The sequence below is a fragment of the Propithecus coquereli genome, unplaced genomic scaffold (assembly GCF_000956105.1).
Source record: "Propithecus coquereli isolate 6110/MARCELLA unplaced genomic scaffold, Pcoq_1.0 Scaffold736, whole genome shotgun sequence".
In the NCBI taxonomy this organism is placed as follows: domain Eukaryota; kingdom Metazoa; phylum Chordata; class Mammalia; order Primates; family Indriidae; genus Propithecus; species Propithecus coquereli.
In genome coordinates, this window is record NW_012153463.1 from 129,673 (window position 1) to 149,776 (window position 20,104).

Below are 20,104 nucleotides of genomic sequence, written 5' to 3' on the forward strand. Positions count from 1 at the left end.
CTCCAGCAGAACATAGTCACTGTGAAGAATTCCTTTAACCCAAGGACAGAAGTTGTCCCAGAAATGGTCAATATTTGTTTTATTAACCTTTTCAATTTTTAATTAGGTTTCTCAGTGCTCCGGATGTAACGGTTATCTGCCCCATCCACAGCGCCAGGCCGGGAACCCCCGACAGGTCAGCCAGGGTTCCAACTGCTCACCCTCCTCCACCTCTCCTTAGCAAAATGTCTTCTTCCATGGCACTGAGCCAATTCATGCATCTGAGTTATTTAGTGACATATCTGCAGAGAACATGCTTTGGTATCTCATTGTTAGCACAGAGTCACCTAATTACAGATGCATGGGCCGAGAGTGGGAGTTTTTCATTAGATCCCAGGAATATAAAAAAAACTACATAAAAACAACCCTCAAATATCCTTTTCTTGAAAAATCCTTTCTCTATATCATTCATGCTTAAAGAGAAGACTATCTTTCAATATATTAACAAGCTTTTAAGTGTTCTACCTGCTAACTGAAAACAAAGCCCTCATTGCTGCTAGCAAGAACCCATCGTGGGCAGACAATACCTTTTGATGGTCCTCTTTCTTCAGAATGAAGTAAATTTTTCAATAATTAATAATTTATATATTGGTTATATAAGATGTAAAAAAAAATCCCATGGAATATGGAAAAAACTAATTTTGACTTTTTAAGGGGCAGCTCAGTTACTATAAAAGAGCAAGTAACTGTCTGCAATGAAAAACAGTTGTCATTCTCTTTGGCACACACTTTGTGCTACAGCATCACCACTGAAAACCACGGAAGAGGAGAGGGGCACAACCAGCAGGTGGGCTGTGGCACAGGTTGTTATTCTTAGCGCTTGACTGAAGTCCCTGAATGGCGGGTGGAGTGAGTTGAGCTTGCACGCACGCTTCAAGTTGAAGCTCCATGCCTGCAATGAGGCGCTACCATTTGTCCTTGCTAGACAATCTTAGAGCCAGGACGAATGTGAAAAATCATGTAAGCCAGCTCCTTATTTTAAACACGAGGATTCTGAGGCCAGGTCAAAGAGCTTACAACAGATGCTGTACACATGGTAAGGTATGGACAGAGAGATGAAAAGACGAACGGACAGGCAGATGGAGGACAAGAGGACAGGATTAGATACCGGGAACTCCTCATCCTGTTTCTGGCTTCTTCACCAACTCTTTCTTTTAAACCTAGAAAAATCATTTCATTTCCCTCTGCTGCTTTTCCTTATCTATGTGGTGATTATCCTGAAAGCTCTCTCAGGCCCCTCCCAGCTCTCACAGTCTTTGATTTGATGAAACAAGAGGACTTTTCAAAACGATTCAACTTGGCAATTCCAGGGCCATTTTGCCATAATTGCCCGGAATTTGCAGCACCACGATGGGAGGTCTTATTCATCCAGAGATTTGAGACCACTTGGCCCTGCACTACATGCAGTTTCCTCCCTTCACACTGCAGTGGAAAGTAGCTGTGAGCAGAGTTCCACCAGAAACAAGTTCCCACCTTGAGTCAAGATGTTCAAATAACAAGAAGAAAACAGCATACTAAAATTAGCCGTGATGGCCCACCCTTGCTTCAAGGGTGAATAGAAAAGTCAACATCACTCAAGTCGCCCTGGAGTCTGTACGCATTTGCCTTTTTTCTAGAAGTCCCTTGTTAAATGTGAGACTACCTACCTGGGGCTATAAAATCATACTTATTCTACCCATTTGATTTTTCCCTAGACCCCCAATTCTATTTGGCAGGAAAGACGGCGTAAAAATGGGCGGCTCTTGGAAGCAAAATCTCTTATGTCGGCTCAAAGGGCCCTTCCCCATAACGACTGTTTTCTTAAGTTATAAAACAGCAGGGGCAGAGAAAACTGTATACACAGGCAGGCCATTACAATCACGGCGACGTATTTTTCCCCTGTGACTGCCAATTCTTAAAAGTCAGAGCAGCCACCGCTTACTTTCTGAAGCCCAACCACCTTGGTATTTCTTTGAATGCTACAGGAAATGCTGGCAGTGAGGCAAAACCCAGCCTTTTTTATGCATGAGAGAATAACAGAAGTAGAAGGTATACCGGGGAGGTCACCTGGCTTGAGCTTCTTCCTCAGGCAGATCAGCATTTGAACTAAGAGAGGGCTGTTGCTGCAATTTCTAAACATGGAGCTTCTACAGCCTCCTGAATGAGCCCGTCTCTAAGTTTAGTTACCCTCAAAGTCGACTTCCTTGCACCTAAAAACTGCCTTCCTTCCAGCCCTGCGCCTTGCTATAATTTAAGCCTACTTCCTCTTTGGTCCTCTGTGGAGAGCAAAGGCATGTTGGTGTTTACGTCCTGTATAATGCCAGGTCACTATTCGTCTCTGGCTTGCCATTCTGGCTCTGGAAGCCTAGGAGGTGCTCGCGGTCATTCCCTAGAACCCTGTGCTCCTGTGCCTGTGGCCTGATTTTCACATATAAAGAAGAATTGGGTGAGGTTTGGGTGAGGTTACCAAGGCCCAGAGTTGCCCGAGTCTGGGCACGGCCAGAAAGTCTTGCTGGGCTTAAAGAGAAAAAGCCGAGAGGGTCCTCTGGGGAAACTGAGGTCTGAAGGGGAGGGAGTGACCAGGCACAGCAAATGGAAGCAAGGGGACCCAGACAAGGAACACCAAGTCCTAGGGGGCTGTCCCTGGTGGGCACGGTGGTTCTCTGCTGGGCTCCACCCACTCAGGGGCACTGGGAAAGTGTAAGCAGCACAGGGAATGGTGCTAGCAGGTGTTTGAGATGCCATGAGGTTGTGGCCAGGACCACAGGAAAGTCTGCTACAAGCTGCAGTGATCACAGGGTGGCCGGGAGAGAGCTGCCTTAGAGCCCGCATTGAACCACCACGCTGAGGTCGTCTGGAACAGTAGCCAGAGACGCAGACAGGAATGCACTATCCGGGATCACTAAGATTTCCTGACCTCGTTCTCTGCACCAGGCACAAAGCCTCATTTCATTTGATCTTATAAAGAAGCTCTCATTATTATCTCCATTTTACAGAAGAGGAAACTGAGGTTCAGAGAGGCTCTGTAACTCAGTGAAGGCTTAAGAACTCCACTTGCTTGCCCCTGAAGCCCAAATTCTTAACCATTCCACTTTATGACCTGACCTCCCTTCATCTCAGCTTTTGGGGACAGTAGAAAACCCTGTTTTTCAATATCCCTCAGTCCAAGAGGAGAGAAAATTAATTTTCCACCAGGGACCTGATACGGTTTGGAGGCATTAGGATGCTGGGCGGGGGCTCTGGTCGGCTCCACAGACCTGGAACGGCAGCCCAGCCTCAGATCCTGGGGAAGGGTGTGGTTCTGGAAAAGACTATTACTCTTGTGTTTACTCAAAGATAGTCATTAAGTCACTGTGAAGACATCTTTTCTGCAGACTAAACAACCCCATTCCTTTTTTTAAAAGCTTTCCTCACAGGAGCTATTTTTTGGTACCACTTTCTATATTTACTGGTTTTCCCCAAGCATTCTTTTACCCTCCCACTCCCTACCTTAAACAGTCCTGTCATAAGATTTTGATCTCTACCACAGAAAGCAAAGGGTCATTTTCATCGTTTTCATCTCCAGCCTTAATGAATTAATCAAAGACCAACAGGGATGCTAATCAGACCTTTGTGGTCCACTCTGACCCTCGGCTGTCCCTGTGCTTGGCCAATCTTCCATTTACTGTTTTTTTTTCTGATCCTCTTGAACTTCACTATGTATTTGAGGGAGTAGTTCGTAGTGTCATGCAGCCCTGAAATGGTTCTAACATGCATTTGAGTCGGCCTAATTTCCTTTTGCCCTCTAAGAGGATGCTTCAAAAAGAGTCCAATGCTCAGAAATAACCTTTGAGGAGTAAGAGTGTTGACAATGAACTTATTTTTGCCCTTTTTTTGGCCCAACATTCCCCTGAGAGAGAGGTTAAGCTCCAGGATTCTGAGACACGGTCCCTGAGTGTCCCAGCCCCGAGGGTGTTCCATCCTCGACGGGGCCCCACTTACTTCGAGGTTCTCGGGGTCCATCCACCGTGATTTTGATGGCTCTGTGGTAGGTGGCGACTTGTGGCGGGTTCGTGAACACGGTGATGGTCAGAGTGAAGCTTTTCCCTGTTGAGACACAAAAGAGAACAAAAAAGACTGAAGTAAGATGGCCTAAATATAGCCGCAGGGTAACCGATCATTCATTTAAGCTTTCCAGCCCTGAACTGGAAAGATGACAGTACTTCTGCACAAATTCCCGGTTTTTCCAATGCGCCTTTGAGTTTGGCTTTGCTTAAGTTCTGCACACTTACGGTATTTGTCAAGGTGTAACACTTCACATAGTTATATGGCTTTAATTTAATCATTCATAAATAACACGGGCTCAAGAAAGAGTAGAATTTATTTTCTGTCAGCTGAAGCCTCCGGGGAGCCATCGAGTCAGATTGGCGGCTCTCCACTCCCAGCCCCCCGCCAGCCCCCCAAGTATTTAAAACGCAGCCCGAAGAGGAGTGAAAGAAACTATGTCCATCATTCCCCTCTAGATTTGTACCTCTGAGGATTAGGAAAGATAGAATTTCCAAGTTTGAGGATAGGCTAAATTAGAATTATTCTCTCCGTATTTTTAAAATACTAATTCTGGGTGATTTGAAATACTATTTGAAAATGCCAGATGTTATTAGAGGCACTCCTAGGATTGGCCAGATCATAATTTATGGTCAATAAATGGATGTAAGGATACAGAACTGACAGACTGAGATTCAGGAAGAACTAGCAATAAAAATATGCACGTAAGTGCCATGTAAACATTTTAAATATCTCACAAAAGGCGAGAGCATCTTCACTGTCTAAGTTTAATAATTTAAAAACATTTCTTCTTGGCCAAGAGGTCCAGAGGATGGACTCCGGGTTTGAACTCTGTCTGGCTGACCTCTGGCAAGTCGCCGGACCTCTCTGTGCCTCAGTGTCCTTACCGGGAAGATGGGCACATGCATCTTTTCCTACCTTGTAGAGTTCTGGGGGAGATTAAATGGGTTGATATGAGTAAAATTGTCAAAACAGTATCTAACACGTGGTATTCAAAGGTGTGTGTGTGTGTGTGGTGTGTTGTGTTCGCTTCATTTCTCTTCTCTGTTTCCTGCAGCTCCATAACAGGGGCCGAACGTTTGACTAAGTATATTAATACAGTCATTCTTCAATTATCATGGTTTCTCCTCCGAATCATGTAGCATGAAAGGAAATCAAAAATACACGAAAGGGAAACAAAACATGCCCATCCACTGCCTCATCTGCTCCAAAAGCCATTTACCATTTCAAAACTCAAATGATCTTTCTTCTCCAAGTTAGAAAGAGTAGAATATTTCCAACTGCCATATAGTTTTAATATAAAGGAAGCCCACAGAAAAATGTTCAATGAAAATATAACCTTTGGCCACAGCAAGGCACTATTCCTAATCATGAAAAACCTCCACCAAACAATCCGCAAGAATCTGTATTCCATCTGTTTTAAAGTCTATGATAAAAAGAACAATGGCGAGTGAGGATTGGTCAAGCCTGCTTTGCTCAGTGTGGCCTTATAACCAGAGTCTCGGCTGGCCCGTCTAACAGAAGAGGTGATGCTTTGGGGATGCTTTCTGGACAGTGGTGTTCCAGGAGCAGAGCACCAGGGTGCCAGGGGGCCCTGTACCCAGATCCATCTTCCCCATCAGCTAGTCTTCTCCCTGGAACCTAGAGATGAGACTTAGAGATCTGCCATCTTTGGGACGGCCTTCAGATGTTACCAGGCTACACCCAGAGGGGATCCTGCCATGCATCTGGCTGAAGTAGAGGAACAGGCAGAAGAGGCCCTGGCTGCGTGCAGTGAAAAAGGCACGTGATATGGAGGAAGGTGTCGAGGGCAACTGCCCATGTCACCGCTCAGCCGCTGGCTTTCCTGGGACAGATGGAGGAGCGACGGTAGCTGCGGCCTTGGAGCAGCTGCAACCACCTGCTCCCCTCCTGGCAAACCACTGTCCTACAAGTCAGTCTGTCCCCTCCTTGTCAAGAATCCACAAGGGTTCTTACCTGCACATCGAGACTGAATCCCAGCTTTTAGAGTCTTCTCACTACTAAAACTCTGTCTGGAGTTATTTTTCACTCACTCCCTCTCCTCCACCCGCCTGACTCCCGGCCCACGTCCTCTGAGTTCCCCTGCAAGCCATGGCATCGTGACTCTGGGGTCTTTTCCCGCCAGCACCCAGGCCACCCCTTGCCCGAGTCCTCCTGCCTCCAACGTCCAGGGCCGGGCGGGCGCTCGCTTTTCAGGCAGACTTCCTTGATGACCAGTCGCTTCGTGGCTGTTGGAGCTGCCTCATAAGTCATTCTTTGCCTTTGGTTAATTAGGATGTCAGACTGAATGGGGTTTGTGGCTGTATAGGCCTGATCTCCCCAGGGCCAGGGATCCTGTTCTGTAACCCCCATGTGTCCCTCACAGAAAGGCGGGGAAGGGTGAGAGGGAGAAGGGGCTTCAGGGTAGAACGGGAATTAAAATGCAAAAAAAAAGGAGCTTGAAGACACCAGCGATGGATAAAGACATTGCCCCGGGCCTGATAGGTCTAGGCGTGTGTGTATGAGAGAAAGGGACGGAGAGACAGGTGGTTCTTCCAGCAAGAGAGTTAAAAGTTTGGGGATCTTGCACAAATGATTTTACTTTCCCAGATCTGAGTTTACTGGTCTGCAAAGTGAGGGGCTCATGGGATGCATACAATGCCACTTCAACCCTCTGCGTTTTATCTTCCGAGAATGCAGCCAGCCCTGTGTAAGTGTGTGGCCATGTGGGTGTGTGGGCCCGTGTGTGCTTCCCTTGTTGCCTGCAACTTCAGCATTTCAGAGCTCATAAAAATACTGTACTAGTTTCCTGGGGCTGCGTAATAAATTACCACAAACTGGGTGGCTTAAAACAACAGAAATTTAGTCTTTAGCAGTTCTGGAGGCCAGAAGTCCAAAACAAAGTGTCAGCAGGGCCACACTCCCTCTGAAGGCTCCAGGCAGGATCCGTCCTCACCTCTTCCAGCTTTGGGTGTGTCCCAGCACCCCTGGGCCCTCCCTCGCTCACAGCGACAGCACCCCAACCTCTGCCTCCGTCATCACACGGCTGACTCCTGCTGTGGTCCCTCTGTCTCCAAATGTCCCTCTCCAAGGACATCAGTCATTGGACTTAGGGCCCATCCAAATCCAATCTGACCTTGTCTTAACTTGATTACACCTTTAAAGGCCCTATTTCTAAATAAGGTCATATTCTGAGGTTCTAGATGAATTTTTAGGAAACACCTTTCAACCCAGTACAAATACCAAGTCATAAGTGCTACAAGTGACAACTGCTCTACAGGCACCCGTGTGTTTTACGCTCCTGTTCCTACGGTGGCTCTCCTACAACCATCCTGTTCACGACTTCCTAAAGGACAACAAAGCAGCGTTATAGTCATAATATAGGTGTTTTTAGGTCTGTGTAGAACTTAGGACTTTTTAAATACTTTCCTACATAGTATTGCATTTGGTCCTCACAATAATCTCATGAAATAAGCAAGATAGATTTTATTGTCCTTCATCAATAGGTAGCAAAGGCTCAGAGAGGTTAAGTAATTTTCCCATAGTCACACAGCTCATATATATAACAGAACCCAGACCCCCAAAGTTTATGCTCACTGTTCTTTATGTTATTGTCACTGAGATCATAAATCTCTACCTCCAAACCCAGTGGCACCAGCACCAGGAATCTGGACTCACAGTATTTTATCCGTGCTCTACCACTACCCAAAAAAGTGAAAATTGTCCCAGTGACTCTACTGTACAAGCTGTACTTGACCACCAACTGTAAACCTGGGTAATCGTTCGAAAGCATTTTCTTAGCTGAATTTGGGCTTCCGGCAGTTGAGTGCTTATGATGTCCTCCTGGTTGACGACAGACTAGGCTGCTTAATCAGGAATGAAATTCAACCAAGTGAACACCTGTGAAGTCATCGCCATAGTCATAACTCTTGTTATTTTATACCATCATTTATACCGTCACAAGACGTACGTACCCAGCAAACACTACCAAGTGGGGTGGCTGGCCATGGTCACGTGGTTCACCAAGGAGGAGATGTCGGTGGCCTCCCTCCCAATGGGCTCTTTTGTTTACAGCTTGGTGTAGAAGCACATTTGCTTATTATCTCACAGGCAGAGTGACGACTCTTTCTCACCATGTATGGGACATTCTTCCACTCCATGAAAACCCCGCCCTCTGCTGCCTTTGTATTCCTCCACCAGCCCTGGCACCCTTCTTGACCATGGGCTGTGCTCAGCCAACGGGCACACCTGACGGGACCCGGGGCTCTGCCCTCCACCCGCCCTAGTCTGGCCCAGCCCTGCCGGGACACAGCCCTTCCTGGCCGGCACCTGCAGAAGTGGGATCTGTGCCCCAGGGCACACGTGTTATTAGCCAAATTCCCTCATTAAAATGACCTATGGGCCTGGTATTTTAAGTACGTGGGTGTGGAGAATGAAAGACTCTCAAGTGTTTTTCTCAGCAAGCCGTAGCCAGAGTAGCAAGGAGGAAGATTGGCTAAATAACAACAGCCCCCAAATCGGCTCTTCGGGACAAAATGCAGGGGCGGAAGGGCTGGGCTGCTGTAGGGAGAAGGAACATTCCTGTTCACAGTAGCCTGCCGGGAGGCCCTGCCCAGGAGGGAGGCCCTGGCCCGTGAGGCCAGCAGAGGCTCTGGCCAGCGCACAGATGACCCCAGCGCCGACTTGTGTGTGCTGCTCAAAAGCTGTAGCTCTCGGCTCCAGAGGGGGCACACGGCGGGGTCACGGGTGCCCTGCATGGGAAGGGGCCGAGGAAAGGGAGAAGCACCGAGACCCTCCTTCCGCTCGTGGAAACCAGACCACCGCAGCAGCAGCAGCAGTTCTGAGCAGCGGTTGGGCTCCAGGAGGACCACTGTTTAGAAGCACAAACACTAGGACTGGGAACAACGGTGGGAAGAAACAACAGGGGAGAGGGTTGTCTTGACGTATGCTTAGAAGCAACAAGGGATAAGAACTTCATTATAAAATCCCATGAAGGAGACCTACCTGTGTTCAAAGCCTAGCTCTGCCACTTGCTAGCTGTGTGACCTTGGGCAAGTTACTTAACGTCTCTGGGGCTTCAGCTTTGCCGTCTGTAAAATAACAGCCATTCCATCTCACAGCGTTGTTATGCAGGTTAAATGAAATGATGGATATAGAAGCAGGGCACAGAGGAAGCTCTCAGTAAATGTCAGTTAAATTATCATTAAAAACACGATAGATGTGGTTCCACAAAGACCAGAGCTGTGACAGATCCTCTGCGGAGGAGCTGGGGATGTGGCCAGTGACGTCTGATGGTGGGAGAGGGGTGTGTGTGTGTGTGTGTGTGTGTCAGTGTTCAGCAGGTGATCCAGATGCTACCAGGTGTGAGTTCGACCTGCATTTCTAAGTTCAAGTTCACTCCTGCTCCACCAGTTGGCGACCTTTGTAAGGCACAACTGTGACTGGGGCTGATATGCCACATACACAAGCCAGGCCGAACGCTCCTCACGGAAACTCGTGTTGTCTCCCTCGATGCCAGTCTGTCCATCTGAATGCCAGGGCAAAATACTAACTGCTTTATTTAGCTGGAAAGAGAGTCACGGGGCGAGTCTTCCCGGACACTTGCTGCCTGGACACATGGTCTCCGGCGAGGCAGCTAGGAGGCCCCAGGTCCGCGCTTGATTAGTCTTGACATTTACGGCCCCAGGCCTGGTGAACTCTGACAGCTGATTGTGGTCAAATAAAGCCACCACGGCTGGACGCTGCAGTTCCGCATGGCCCGGCACACACTCCGCTGCCTCCCCACATCGAGAAGTGGCTAAACCTCAGGATTGCCGCGGATGTGCACGCAGCTCCCCAAAACACCAGGGGTGGGAAGAGGAATACAGCGTGGCTCGAAACCCTTTCTCCTTCAGGTGTGGAGTAACCCATCTGAGAGCTCGGGCCAGGGCCCAGCACAGCAGTGTCTGAGGGGCGACCTCTCACTCCTGCGGTGATGGCTGATGATGCCTCCCCAGGCTTTGTTCCTGGCAAGCTGGTCCACCTGCTTTGGCTCCTCTGTCCCTCTCTTCGGTGTAGGTTTGGATCTGTGAGTCATCTTCTCCTTTTGGGGGCAGTTTCAGGGGATGTGAAACTTGCCCTTTGTCACGCAAAGGAAGGCTGCAAGCACAAAGGATCCCTCTGCCCTGGGGGTCATACTCCTCAGGAAATGCAATCACAACATTTTTCACTCTCTAGAATATCTCTGCGGGAAAGCCAGTAGTGTTCACAGTCTTGAAAAACCCAGGAGAGTGAGAAAGGAAAAATAAAAGAAAAAAAATGCAGCTTTTGAAAACCAAGAGAGCCAATGAAGGCTCAAGTTCTGCTCTTCGCAAATTTGGGAAACCCTGAAAGAGTCTGAAAGGTTGCAGGGAGATTTCTCCTTTTGCCATAGAGTGCTCTGGGTCTAATTTTGATCTTGAATAACTAAGTATGATTAATAAAATTAATGTACCGTCAGATTCCAGGAGGAATCTGCATTTGGAGTATTTTTCGCAAAGTATTTTTAATTTGTATTTCTCACTTTTCCACTGGAACAGCCAAAATTCATGCTTTTGCTCCTCTTCCATTTCCCTATCCAAACATTTGCCACTATTTTTGACAGTGGAGTTGTATAATTAATTTATATGGGGATTTCTGAACAGGGTATAAATCCTTCAACTTGCACATAATTTCCTGGATCTCTAAATTGAATTGAACTAAGATGTCGGGTGCACCGTACACACTTATGTGCAAAGTGCCCCGTGTTTGTAGATATCTTTAATCGCACCGGCATCCACACAGGCAAAAGGCAGACCAAAGGCCCACGCTATTGGTATGAGGATAACCTTCCAAAGTCTGGTTGAGGATAGGGTTGGTGGCTCACATCTATAATCCCAGCACTTTGGGAGGCTGAGGTAGGAGAATTGCTTGAGGCCAGGAGCTCAAGACCAGCCTGGACAACATAGCAGACCACATATCTATAAAAAATTAAAAAAATAGCTGGGCATGGTAGTGTGCACCTATAGTCCTCCTTGAGGGGGATCACTTGAGCCCAGGGGTTTGAGGTTGCAGTGAGCTATGATCGTGCCACAGCACTACAGCCTGGCCGACACAGCAAGACCTTGTCTCGTAAAAAAAAAAAAAAAGTCAGATTGAAAATCAGGTTCTTAAAATACCAAACTTGGTTTTCCACAGAAATAGCATTTGTTTGGAAAGGTGGGTTGTTTGAAAAATAGCAGTTTTACTTGGAGAAAACTGAAGGCATGAAGACATGCAAAGCATTTTCTCCGGAGATGTTCTAAGAAAATGAGTTGTTTGAGGACAGGAACAGCCTTTTATTCATCTTTGTATCTTCTGTTCCGAGACAATAAAAAGAAGTTTGATAAATGAATCAATGAATCATTGAGGTGCTTTCGGTTTGACAGCCGGTTCTTTATGACGTGTAATCCCACTTGGAAGGCACGGCTCTCTTCCGCAGCGTGGGCGTGCCGGGCTTGGACTACTCAGCCGCAGGGCAGGAGCGCTCGGCCTCACAGAAGGAACGGATGGGCAAGCCTCCTTCTCCACGAGGACTATCACCTAACCCGCAAAGCTCCAGGACGCTCTCATGCAATTTTGCATTTCCTTTCCCCAGATTTCACAGCCCCTTTCTAATGTTCCTTTTTTAATTGATATCACAGTTCCCCAGTATCTCAGCTGGGGAATTAAGTTTTAGCCCAAACACCCCAAGACCCTAAATTCACAGCCCTCCTGAGGCCAAGGCCACACCTGCCGCCCTGTTCTTCCATCCAGGACAGCCCTTCGGTTGGCACCTCCAAATTCCCCCATCTCCACCCATCTGTCAGGCTGTGTCCCCGGGCTGGGACCACATGGGGCAGGTGACCACAGTGATCCCCTGGGGCTGGCCTACTCGTGACCCTGCTTGTGACCTCAGCACATGTACCTCAAACACACAGCCCAATGCCACATGGAGCTGGGCAGGGAGGCCTGGGTGTGGACATTCTGCAAGGAAGGTGGCCTTGGGGTCCTCCGTGCCTGCTGACCAGCCTGTGACTACCTGCTGCTACAGGGAGGAGGTAGGGTAGGTGGGTATGAGGCGAGAGGGAAGAGAGGGAAGGCTTAAGGCAAGCTGGAGCGGGGAGCTGACTTCCAGTTTCAATGCCATTTACCACACGGGTGCTTGCGCCCTGGACGCACACAGGTCTGAGAGGAACAATGCAAGTTTTCAGTCTCCGCATTGCTCTCTAAGCCCCCCAAGCACCCTCCAAATGTCCTTTCCAGTCTTCAAACCACGATCCACGTATCTTTCTACAATTTGTATCTGGTGTTACCCGTTTCCTGCTTCACCTGGTGGCGGGTCTCCACTGCATTAGGATGAGACCACATTCCCAGCATGGAGTTCAAGGCACTCCCCGTCCCACCCCTGCCCAAGGCCTCCCCGCCAGGCCGCTGGAGCCTCTCTCAGCTCTAACAGGTCAGGTTTTCCTCCCGCACTCTGTCTTCTCTGCCTGGATAGCCTTCTCATCACCCGCAGGTCTCAACTGAGATGACAATTGGTCCAGGGAGACGCTCTGAACCTTCACTAGTTTACGCGCTGCTGTGCCCTGTCTCCTGCCGCACCCGTCCTTTCCCACGTACTGTCCACTCAGAGCGGGGATGGCCTGTCTAACTGTCCTCCCCTGGCCAGCCTCCAAAGGCTGTGGCTTCCTTCTGGGTGAGCTCTGTGTCACCGAGCCGACGCTAGCCCAGTGCCTGCAACGCAGCAGGTACACCAATACATACCTGAAGCATGAATGAAGGAATGAATGAAATGCCCCCAGGAAACGACCTTGCGGGGGATGGGGGGAGAGAAATAGTTACAATAAAATAGAATAGATACTATACTTCCGTCGCATGGTCAGTGCCCAACAGATGTTTGTAATTATATTATTACGTGTATATTTATTTATGAATATTTATGAATTCCATCTGTAGCTCAGGCATTCTCATTTTACTAGGTCCTTAGCAGGACAAAGGAATATACATTCCTTGCCATCAAGGAGTGGATAGCGGAAAACAGCACCATTCCTAACTTTCTGATTGAGTGAGATACATGCTGCCTTCTTCGCCGTAGAAGGAAGAATAATTCAGAGGTGAGTCGTAGCTCTTCTTCCTAAGTCTTGTTACATACACATCATCTTGCTTTTATCATCCTAACAACCATCTATGGTGAGGCATAGATGAAAGCCATTGTTATACCCACTGTACAGATGGGGAGACTGAGGCCAGTCCACCTAAGGAAGTCCTGTAAGTGTGCCCACTTCTCATATTCTGTCACACTACCTTCCAAAGACCTGCAGAATCGTCACAAATAGACGTGTGTATTTCTGTGTTGTTATTATGACTCAGAGGAATATTAAATGGGACACAATGGCCTTAGTGTAATCTAGAGCCTAGGAATTGGTTCAGAATGCAAGATAATAGTGTAGCAAGATACCTTTCCAAGTAACAGCCGCATTAACCAATTCTAGGTTAACATGTGGCCAAAAGAGCGAAATGTGCGTGGACATTCACTTGCAATTTATGAAAATGCTGAGCTGCAACCTTAAGAATGTCTTCCAGCGGAACAGCCAGGCTGTCCTCAAGTCCGGTCCAAGGCAGGCTGCCGTGGCACTCCTGCAAACTCCCTTCAACCTGGGTGGAGGCAGCAATTACTGCTCGGGAAGAATGTGATGCTGCCGGCTGCCAGCCTGTGTAGCCCAGAGACAGGACAAAGGGATTATTCTGCTTCATTGTTAAAATGCAGTGTTTATTGTTAAAATACGATTGGGAATTAAAAAGGGCACGTATGAATCATAAATATTTGCATGCCATTAATGTTTGGACAAAAGAATTGGAAAGGCTAAGTTGGGAGAACTTCTTTTCCCATGAAAAACAGTGCTTCAAATTACAGTACATATTTAATTTCGTTTCTTCCATTGCTAATCTGAAATCTCAGTGCTTGCTACACATAACCCTTTCGTGACCTCAAAACTCTATGGGACTGAGAAATAAGGATAAGGGTTGTGTTCCCTCCTGAAAAACTCATCCATTTAGACAATGAAGCAGGTCCTGGTAGTTGTGGTTGCTGTTTGCTGTTGTTTGTTGTGCACTCAGCGTTCCCACCCCCTACCCCACGGAGTTAGTGTCGCTGCAACAGATCTTACCACAAAAAGCAATAATCTCTAACCTATGTCTTATCTCAGGTAATCAGTCCTCACTGCACCCCTTCTTCCCATGGACAAAGGCAGAATCAGGCTCAGACACGCCAAGTAACTTGTTCAAAGACACATGGCTCTAAGCCAGTGGTTCTCAACCAGGGGCAATATGCCCCCCTGGGGACATGTGGCAATGTCTGCAGATGTTTCTGCTTGTCACAATTGGGAGGGGGGGGTGCTGCTGGCCACTGGGTAGAGGCCAGGGGTGTTGCTAAACATTCAACAACATACGGGAGAGTCCTACAGCAAAGAATAGCTGGCCCTAAATGTCAACAGTGCCCAAGTTGAGACACTTTCCTCCTGGTGGAGAATCCAGTGGTCTGTGTACTGACCACTCGGCTCCACTGCCTAGAGTAAAGACAGTCCAGGAATAGTCATTCCTCTGCAGACACTTAATGAATGTCCACCATGTGTCAGGCACTGCCATCTAGTCACTGATGATACAGCACGGAGCTCTTCTAGCTAAGTGCTGGATCTTTTGTTATTAGAAAATTCTTGCTAGTCTACCACCTGGGGGCTTCTGGGCACGTCTCCATTTCTTTTCCAGGGTGCTTGGGTCTCAGGTCCCACTGCAATGTGCCCCTCTTGCATGCCACAATCACACTTGAGCTTTTTCCCCAGTGACCTTCATCCCGAGCACACCACCTGCAATGCGTGGGCTCTGTGCAGTCCCAGCTCCGGCACCGTCCATGAACTCCCGTTTGCACAGTTAACTCTTACTGGTCACAGATTATTTACCACAAAACTGATCTATGTCGGATCTGGGAGCTGTTGCTCTACTGCGGGGAGCTTAAAGGAAGCAGATGTATACACGGGGCAGAAAAGTTAGGAGTGAGGGTCTCCATGTAGCGTAAAAGCAAGTGAGCAAACAGAAACACAAACAATGCAGTCAAAGCCAAACTTACTCACAAAATGCAACTTGCAGCAGGCACTACTTCAACGCAGTGGGAACACCTAGAGGAATCTTTGTTCTGACTTTTGTTTTCAAATCCTCTTTCCCTGCATCTCAGTATGGAAAACGGGTGATGGCAAAACTATAATAACATGTTGGGACAAGTGGGAGAAAGCTCCGGAAGAACCCAGCCACCTGTCTGCCTGTGGTACCTGCAAAGCCAGCCTGTGGGTAACAAACCCGGGGCTGCACTCAGAGATGGCCCAGCAAGCTGGGCCTTGGTCCCTTCTCCCCTCCTCCCATGCATTGTCTCCATTCTTACTTCAGGTATGCAGACTGAGCCCTTTTTGGTGTCTGGAAGTTGTCTGTCAGTGACACACACCAGGACCTTGCTTTTATTACTTATTTAATTCAAGTGGACACTGTCCACTGACATCAATTCACATTCCTGGATCGGTGGACCCGTGGCCCCTTAACTGAAGCGTTCAGGAAAGAGCACTGAGCATCTAGCAGAGTGTTTTATTGTTTCTGTGGTCCCTGTGGACCTGCACCTGTGTGACATTCATGGTTTCTGCGGTCCCTGTGGACCTGTGGCTGCGGTGGGGAGCTGCACCTGCTGCAGGGACATCCTCACCACTGCCTCTCCTGTGGTCACCACGCGTACCTGACCCGGGACACCAGGCAGGGTTGGCAGATATGCAGAGATTGTGCAATTCTATGCATACAGAACACTGGGATGATTTCATTTTTAAAACAATGTTTAATATTCAGTGATGCTCTCTAATTTTATTTTTTATTCTATGTGAATCTTTTAAGGTAAGTTTTTCATAAATTTTGTAGGGAGGCAGAAAGTGTTAAAAAAGAGGGGTAAGGGAGACATTTTACAACTTATGATTTGCATGTGGAGCTCGATCAGAGTTTCTTGATCTTGGCAGGAGTGACATTCGGGTCCTTGTTGGGGGAGGCCGTCCTGTACACAGCAGGACGTTCAGCGGATCCCTGGCCTCTACCCACTAGATGCCAGTAGCACTCCCCCAGCCCAGCATGCGACAGCCAGAAAGGTCTGCAGATACCGCCAAATGTCCCTTGGGGGTCAAAATCACCCCTAGTTGGGAACCACTGAGGGAGAATATCATCCAAACGAATAAGCAGATAGACAGATAAGATACTGACTAGAAACTGCCCAGTGGCAGGACATTTGTTGTGGGTACTGGAGAGACACCATTTGAAGAGACAGAGGGAGTCTTACTTGAGTTTAGACTAGCTCCTCGATAATTATGGATAATAGGTAGATGATTGATACTAACTATATTCCATGCAATGGTTTCAAATAGAGTGAAGGAAAAAAATCTGTAAAGACTCAAAACCAATGCCTTGAGCAAAGTGGAGTGTTTCCATTGCTAAACAGGCCCATCCCTCCTTGCCTGGTCTGCTGAGATCTGATAAGCGCGCAGATGACCAACCGTGCTTAAACCATCCATATTCCTGTGCAGTTGCCTTTGTTTGCATAAGGTGACTCCAGTAGGGCCACACACCACCCCCGAGGGTGCTGGCTGCCCCTCCCATTAACCGAAAAGGCTCTTCCTTGGGTCAGGTGATGGGGGAGGTGGGGTAGTTCTGCAGTTTGCACAGCGTGTACATTCTTAAGGATCGTCTTAAATCTCAAGGTGAAAGCAGGGATTAATCTAAGTTGAAAAATAAACAGGACATTTACTTACAGCTTCTTTGAGAAAAACACAGTGTAAATGGCTCCCTAATGAATGCTTCCTCACTGAGCGAATCAGAGGAAACGCATTTTGAATCTGACAGCAGAATTGCCATGAGCCTCTCGAAGGAGGTCATTGGGATTACTCTAGGATTCGTGGGTCCTCAAAAGCTCACACCCTCGCTGGAGCAAGTCTGGTGACGTCAAATGGAGTTCCTGATTGGGACGTTCTGCCTAATATAGGCGAACAGAGGCTGGGCAGCATGCTGGGGCCCCAAGTCATCACAGTGCGAAATGCACACCATCAGTAGTGCCATTCTCAGCAGACGGAGACACACCGCGGTTGGATGCAGGACTCACATCACAACCAATGACGGAGGGTGGGCATCATCTGAAGTCTACTAATGCTGTTTATAAATACAAACTTTGAAGAGTTGCAATTTGTGCCCCATGTCCTGACAGTGAGCTGACCAAACTGGCACATTTGGAAGTATTCATAGGCAGCTCATTCAAATCCACGCTGCTCACTTATTAATTTCTGCTGTTTTACGTGGGCTTCAGATGAGAAGATATTATTAGCATGAATTTAGTCCTCAAAGACAATGGGGTCCAAGGAGTCTCTCAGTGGAACTATGGACATTCTCTCTGTCTCTATTTCTATCTCTCTCTCTCTCTCTCTCACACACACACACATTCACTCCACTGGCTAAGAGTACGACACATTCAAAACCACATACCCTCTCCATATTGGCAGTACATAGTTAGTCATAAACATCCCCTCACTGATCTGAACTTGTTTCATAATCATCAACAGAAAGAAAACAGTCAGCAGACAGTATACCATCTCTCCTTTTCAACAAGTAATTTTTCCTTAAAAGTTAAAAAAAAACAAAAACAAAAAAAACCAACCAACCAGAAACAGAAAACACATCAGTTTTCTCCACCCTCTCCTGCCCCTCGCCAACCAGCACAAAAAGAAAATACAAAACTGATTTATTAGAACCAGAGCAGTGTTGCAGCCGTTGGCTGGATCACTGTTTATGTCTATAATGCCTGCTGCTGAAACAGGAAGCTCTAAAAATCACTCAACCATTATTTCTCTCGGAGGCACTTTCTGATTGATAGCCTTCTGTCCCGACCCAAAAGAACGGCAGCCACCAAATGCAAGCCGACTGGCAAGGGTGAGGGTGGGTGGAGAAAAGCACAGCTTCTGCCCATCAACTTTAAAATATTGTTCATACAAATAACCTCAATTAAAAAAAAAAAAAAAGCTGTCTGACACCCTCAGCAATGCCTGACACTTCATAAAATCAGCAAGAAAACCATGAAGGGATAAATTGTGAAACAGTTTGTTGCAAGCACAAGCAGTTTTCAAGAAAGCTTTTCTCTTTGGTCCTTGCCATAGCCAGGCCACCCCAGGCTTTAAGCAGGGCAGGGAGCAACTTGCTTGAAGAAAGTGTTGCTGCTCTCTTATTGGCAAATGAAAAATAGAATGAGAAATCCGATCGCTGGAGATGAATTCTACATCAGATCACGGATGCAAGCTTTTGGTCTGCCATTGAAAGGAAGTAGTTGCTAGGCTGGCTGAGAGGCCGGGTCTTTTTTCATCCATGTTTGCTCACACTGAAATCTGAAAGCAGATTTCAGTATATATATGTTATTTTAAAGTGTAGATCAATGACAACAGAGAAAAAGGAGGGAAAATGGGAGAGCTGATTCTAATATAACTCAGGTCTTTTCCTTGTATTCTCACCAGGAGGTCTGATTGCCAGCTTGTATTGTGAACATTATCCCTGAAATAACTTTGGGGTTGTCAGATAAATTTTTCCTTCCCCTGTTGTACGAATCTGTGATTGAACAGAGAATGACTTGGATCCTCGAATAATATCGTGAATCATTCAGACCATCTCTCAGTAGTAACCATGACAGAAAGACGTATGTCTTTTGTTTAGAATGCCAGTACAGTTTGTCCTTCTCTGAACGTACCTTCTCTTCATCTCCACCAGTCTTCCACTCGTCTGAAAGGTAACCTCCCCATACTCTTTCCCAAACAGTGTAAAATAACTTAAGAATGAAAATGCCTTAAAGAATTAACGTTACACAAATATGCACTAACCCAGATTGCGACAGGATAAATATTATGTCTGAAAAGACATCCACAGCAAGAACATGCTGAAGGAATTTCATTTTATAAAAGTGTTGGGAAAGGGTACTATTTTGAAAGTGGGCAAGATTAAAGTTGCCAGGGAGGTCAACATAAACACAAATGCCACCAAGAAATTAAACCCCATCCTGACAGGCCACAGAACACTTGGCCTCGCAGGGCTGGGCGTAGAATGCGCACTGCCGATCCGCAGCCAGGAGCTGACGTGTACACTAGAGAAGAGACTGTCCTTTCGATGACAGAATGGGCCTCTCCCCTTTACAAGGCCATGCACACCTGATGGCCGTCCCAAGGCTTGGACTAGCAGTTTGAATGGGATGTACTTTCCTAATAATACAAACTAGGTCCTGGCTATAATAAAAACGGGTGTTACCAAAACAGCATGGGGTGCAATAAAATGTCTACTTCATTTGCTCATTTATTTATTCATTTTCCAGGTATGTGCCGCAAGTCCTAGGCTGGCCCTCCATGGTCAAGGCAAAATTCCAAATTCACAGATTCTTGGCCTGGGGGCCGTGGGTCCCCGGAAGGTGCACAAAAGAGCTCCAGCAGCCTGGAAACTTGAAATTGTACATGAAATTTTGTGTGAAAGTCCGCATGTGCATATTTTCCCCCTTGGGAAAAGTCTTCCAAAGGATTTTAAAGCTTATCTATGATATTCCCAAAAGGCTAAAAATCATATTCTTAGAAAATTAGAAGGAAATTTGCAGTGAGTTATCTTGCCCCATTTATGATGTGGTTGGTGATGGGGTCTAGTAGATTTTTTTCTTTGGTTCTAAAATGAAATAACTGTATTCACTGATTGATTGATTCTTTTCGCAAGTGATTAAATATTCCAACAGGGATGAAGCACTCACAGATTTCACCGCTAAAACTTCTTAAAAGTCTCTCAGCCGAAGCCATGATATACTTTCTTATAATTCTAAAAACAGCAGTAGCACCTGCACCAACTGCAGACTAAACTGATGCAAACTGCTGAACAAATTAATCTCACCAAAGAGAATTCCTTTGACTCCGAACTTCGATTTTCTGTAGGTGACAGATAG

At 47.0% G+C, this 20,104-nt stretch overlaps 1 protein-coding gene across 2 annotated transcripts in view; it reads right to left on the reverse strand.

Annotated features, from left to right (window-relative positions):
• RUNX1 (runt-related transcription factor 1) overlaps positions 1 to 20,104 on the reverse strand; it is a 234,543-nt gene that overhangs the window by 60,396 nt on the left and 154,043 nt on the right. For both annotated transcript variants that reach the window (XM_012661819.1, XM_012661820.1), the window contains exon 6: positions 4,000 to 4,104. In XM_012661819.1, coding sequence (XP_012517273.1) covers positions 4,000 to 4,104 — 105 coding nt within the window. The remainder of the gene's footprint in view (positions 1 to 3,999; positions 4,105 to 20,104) is intronic.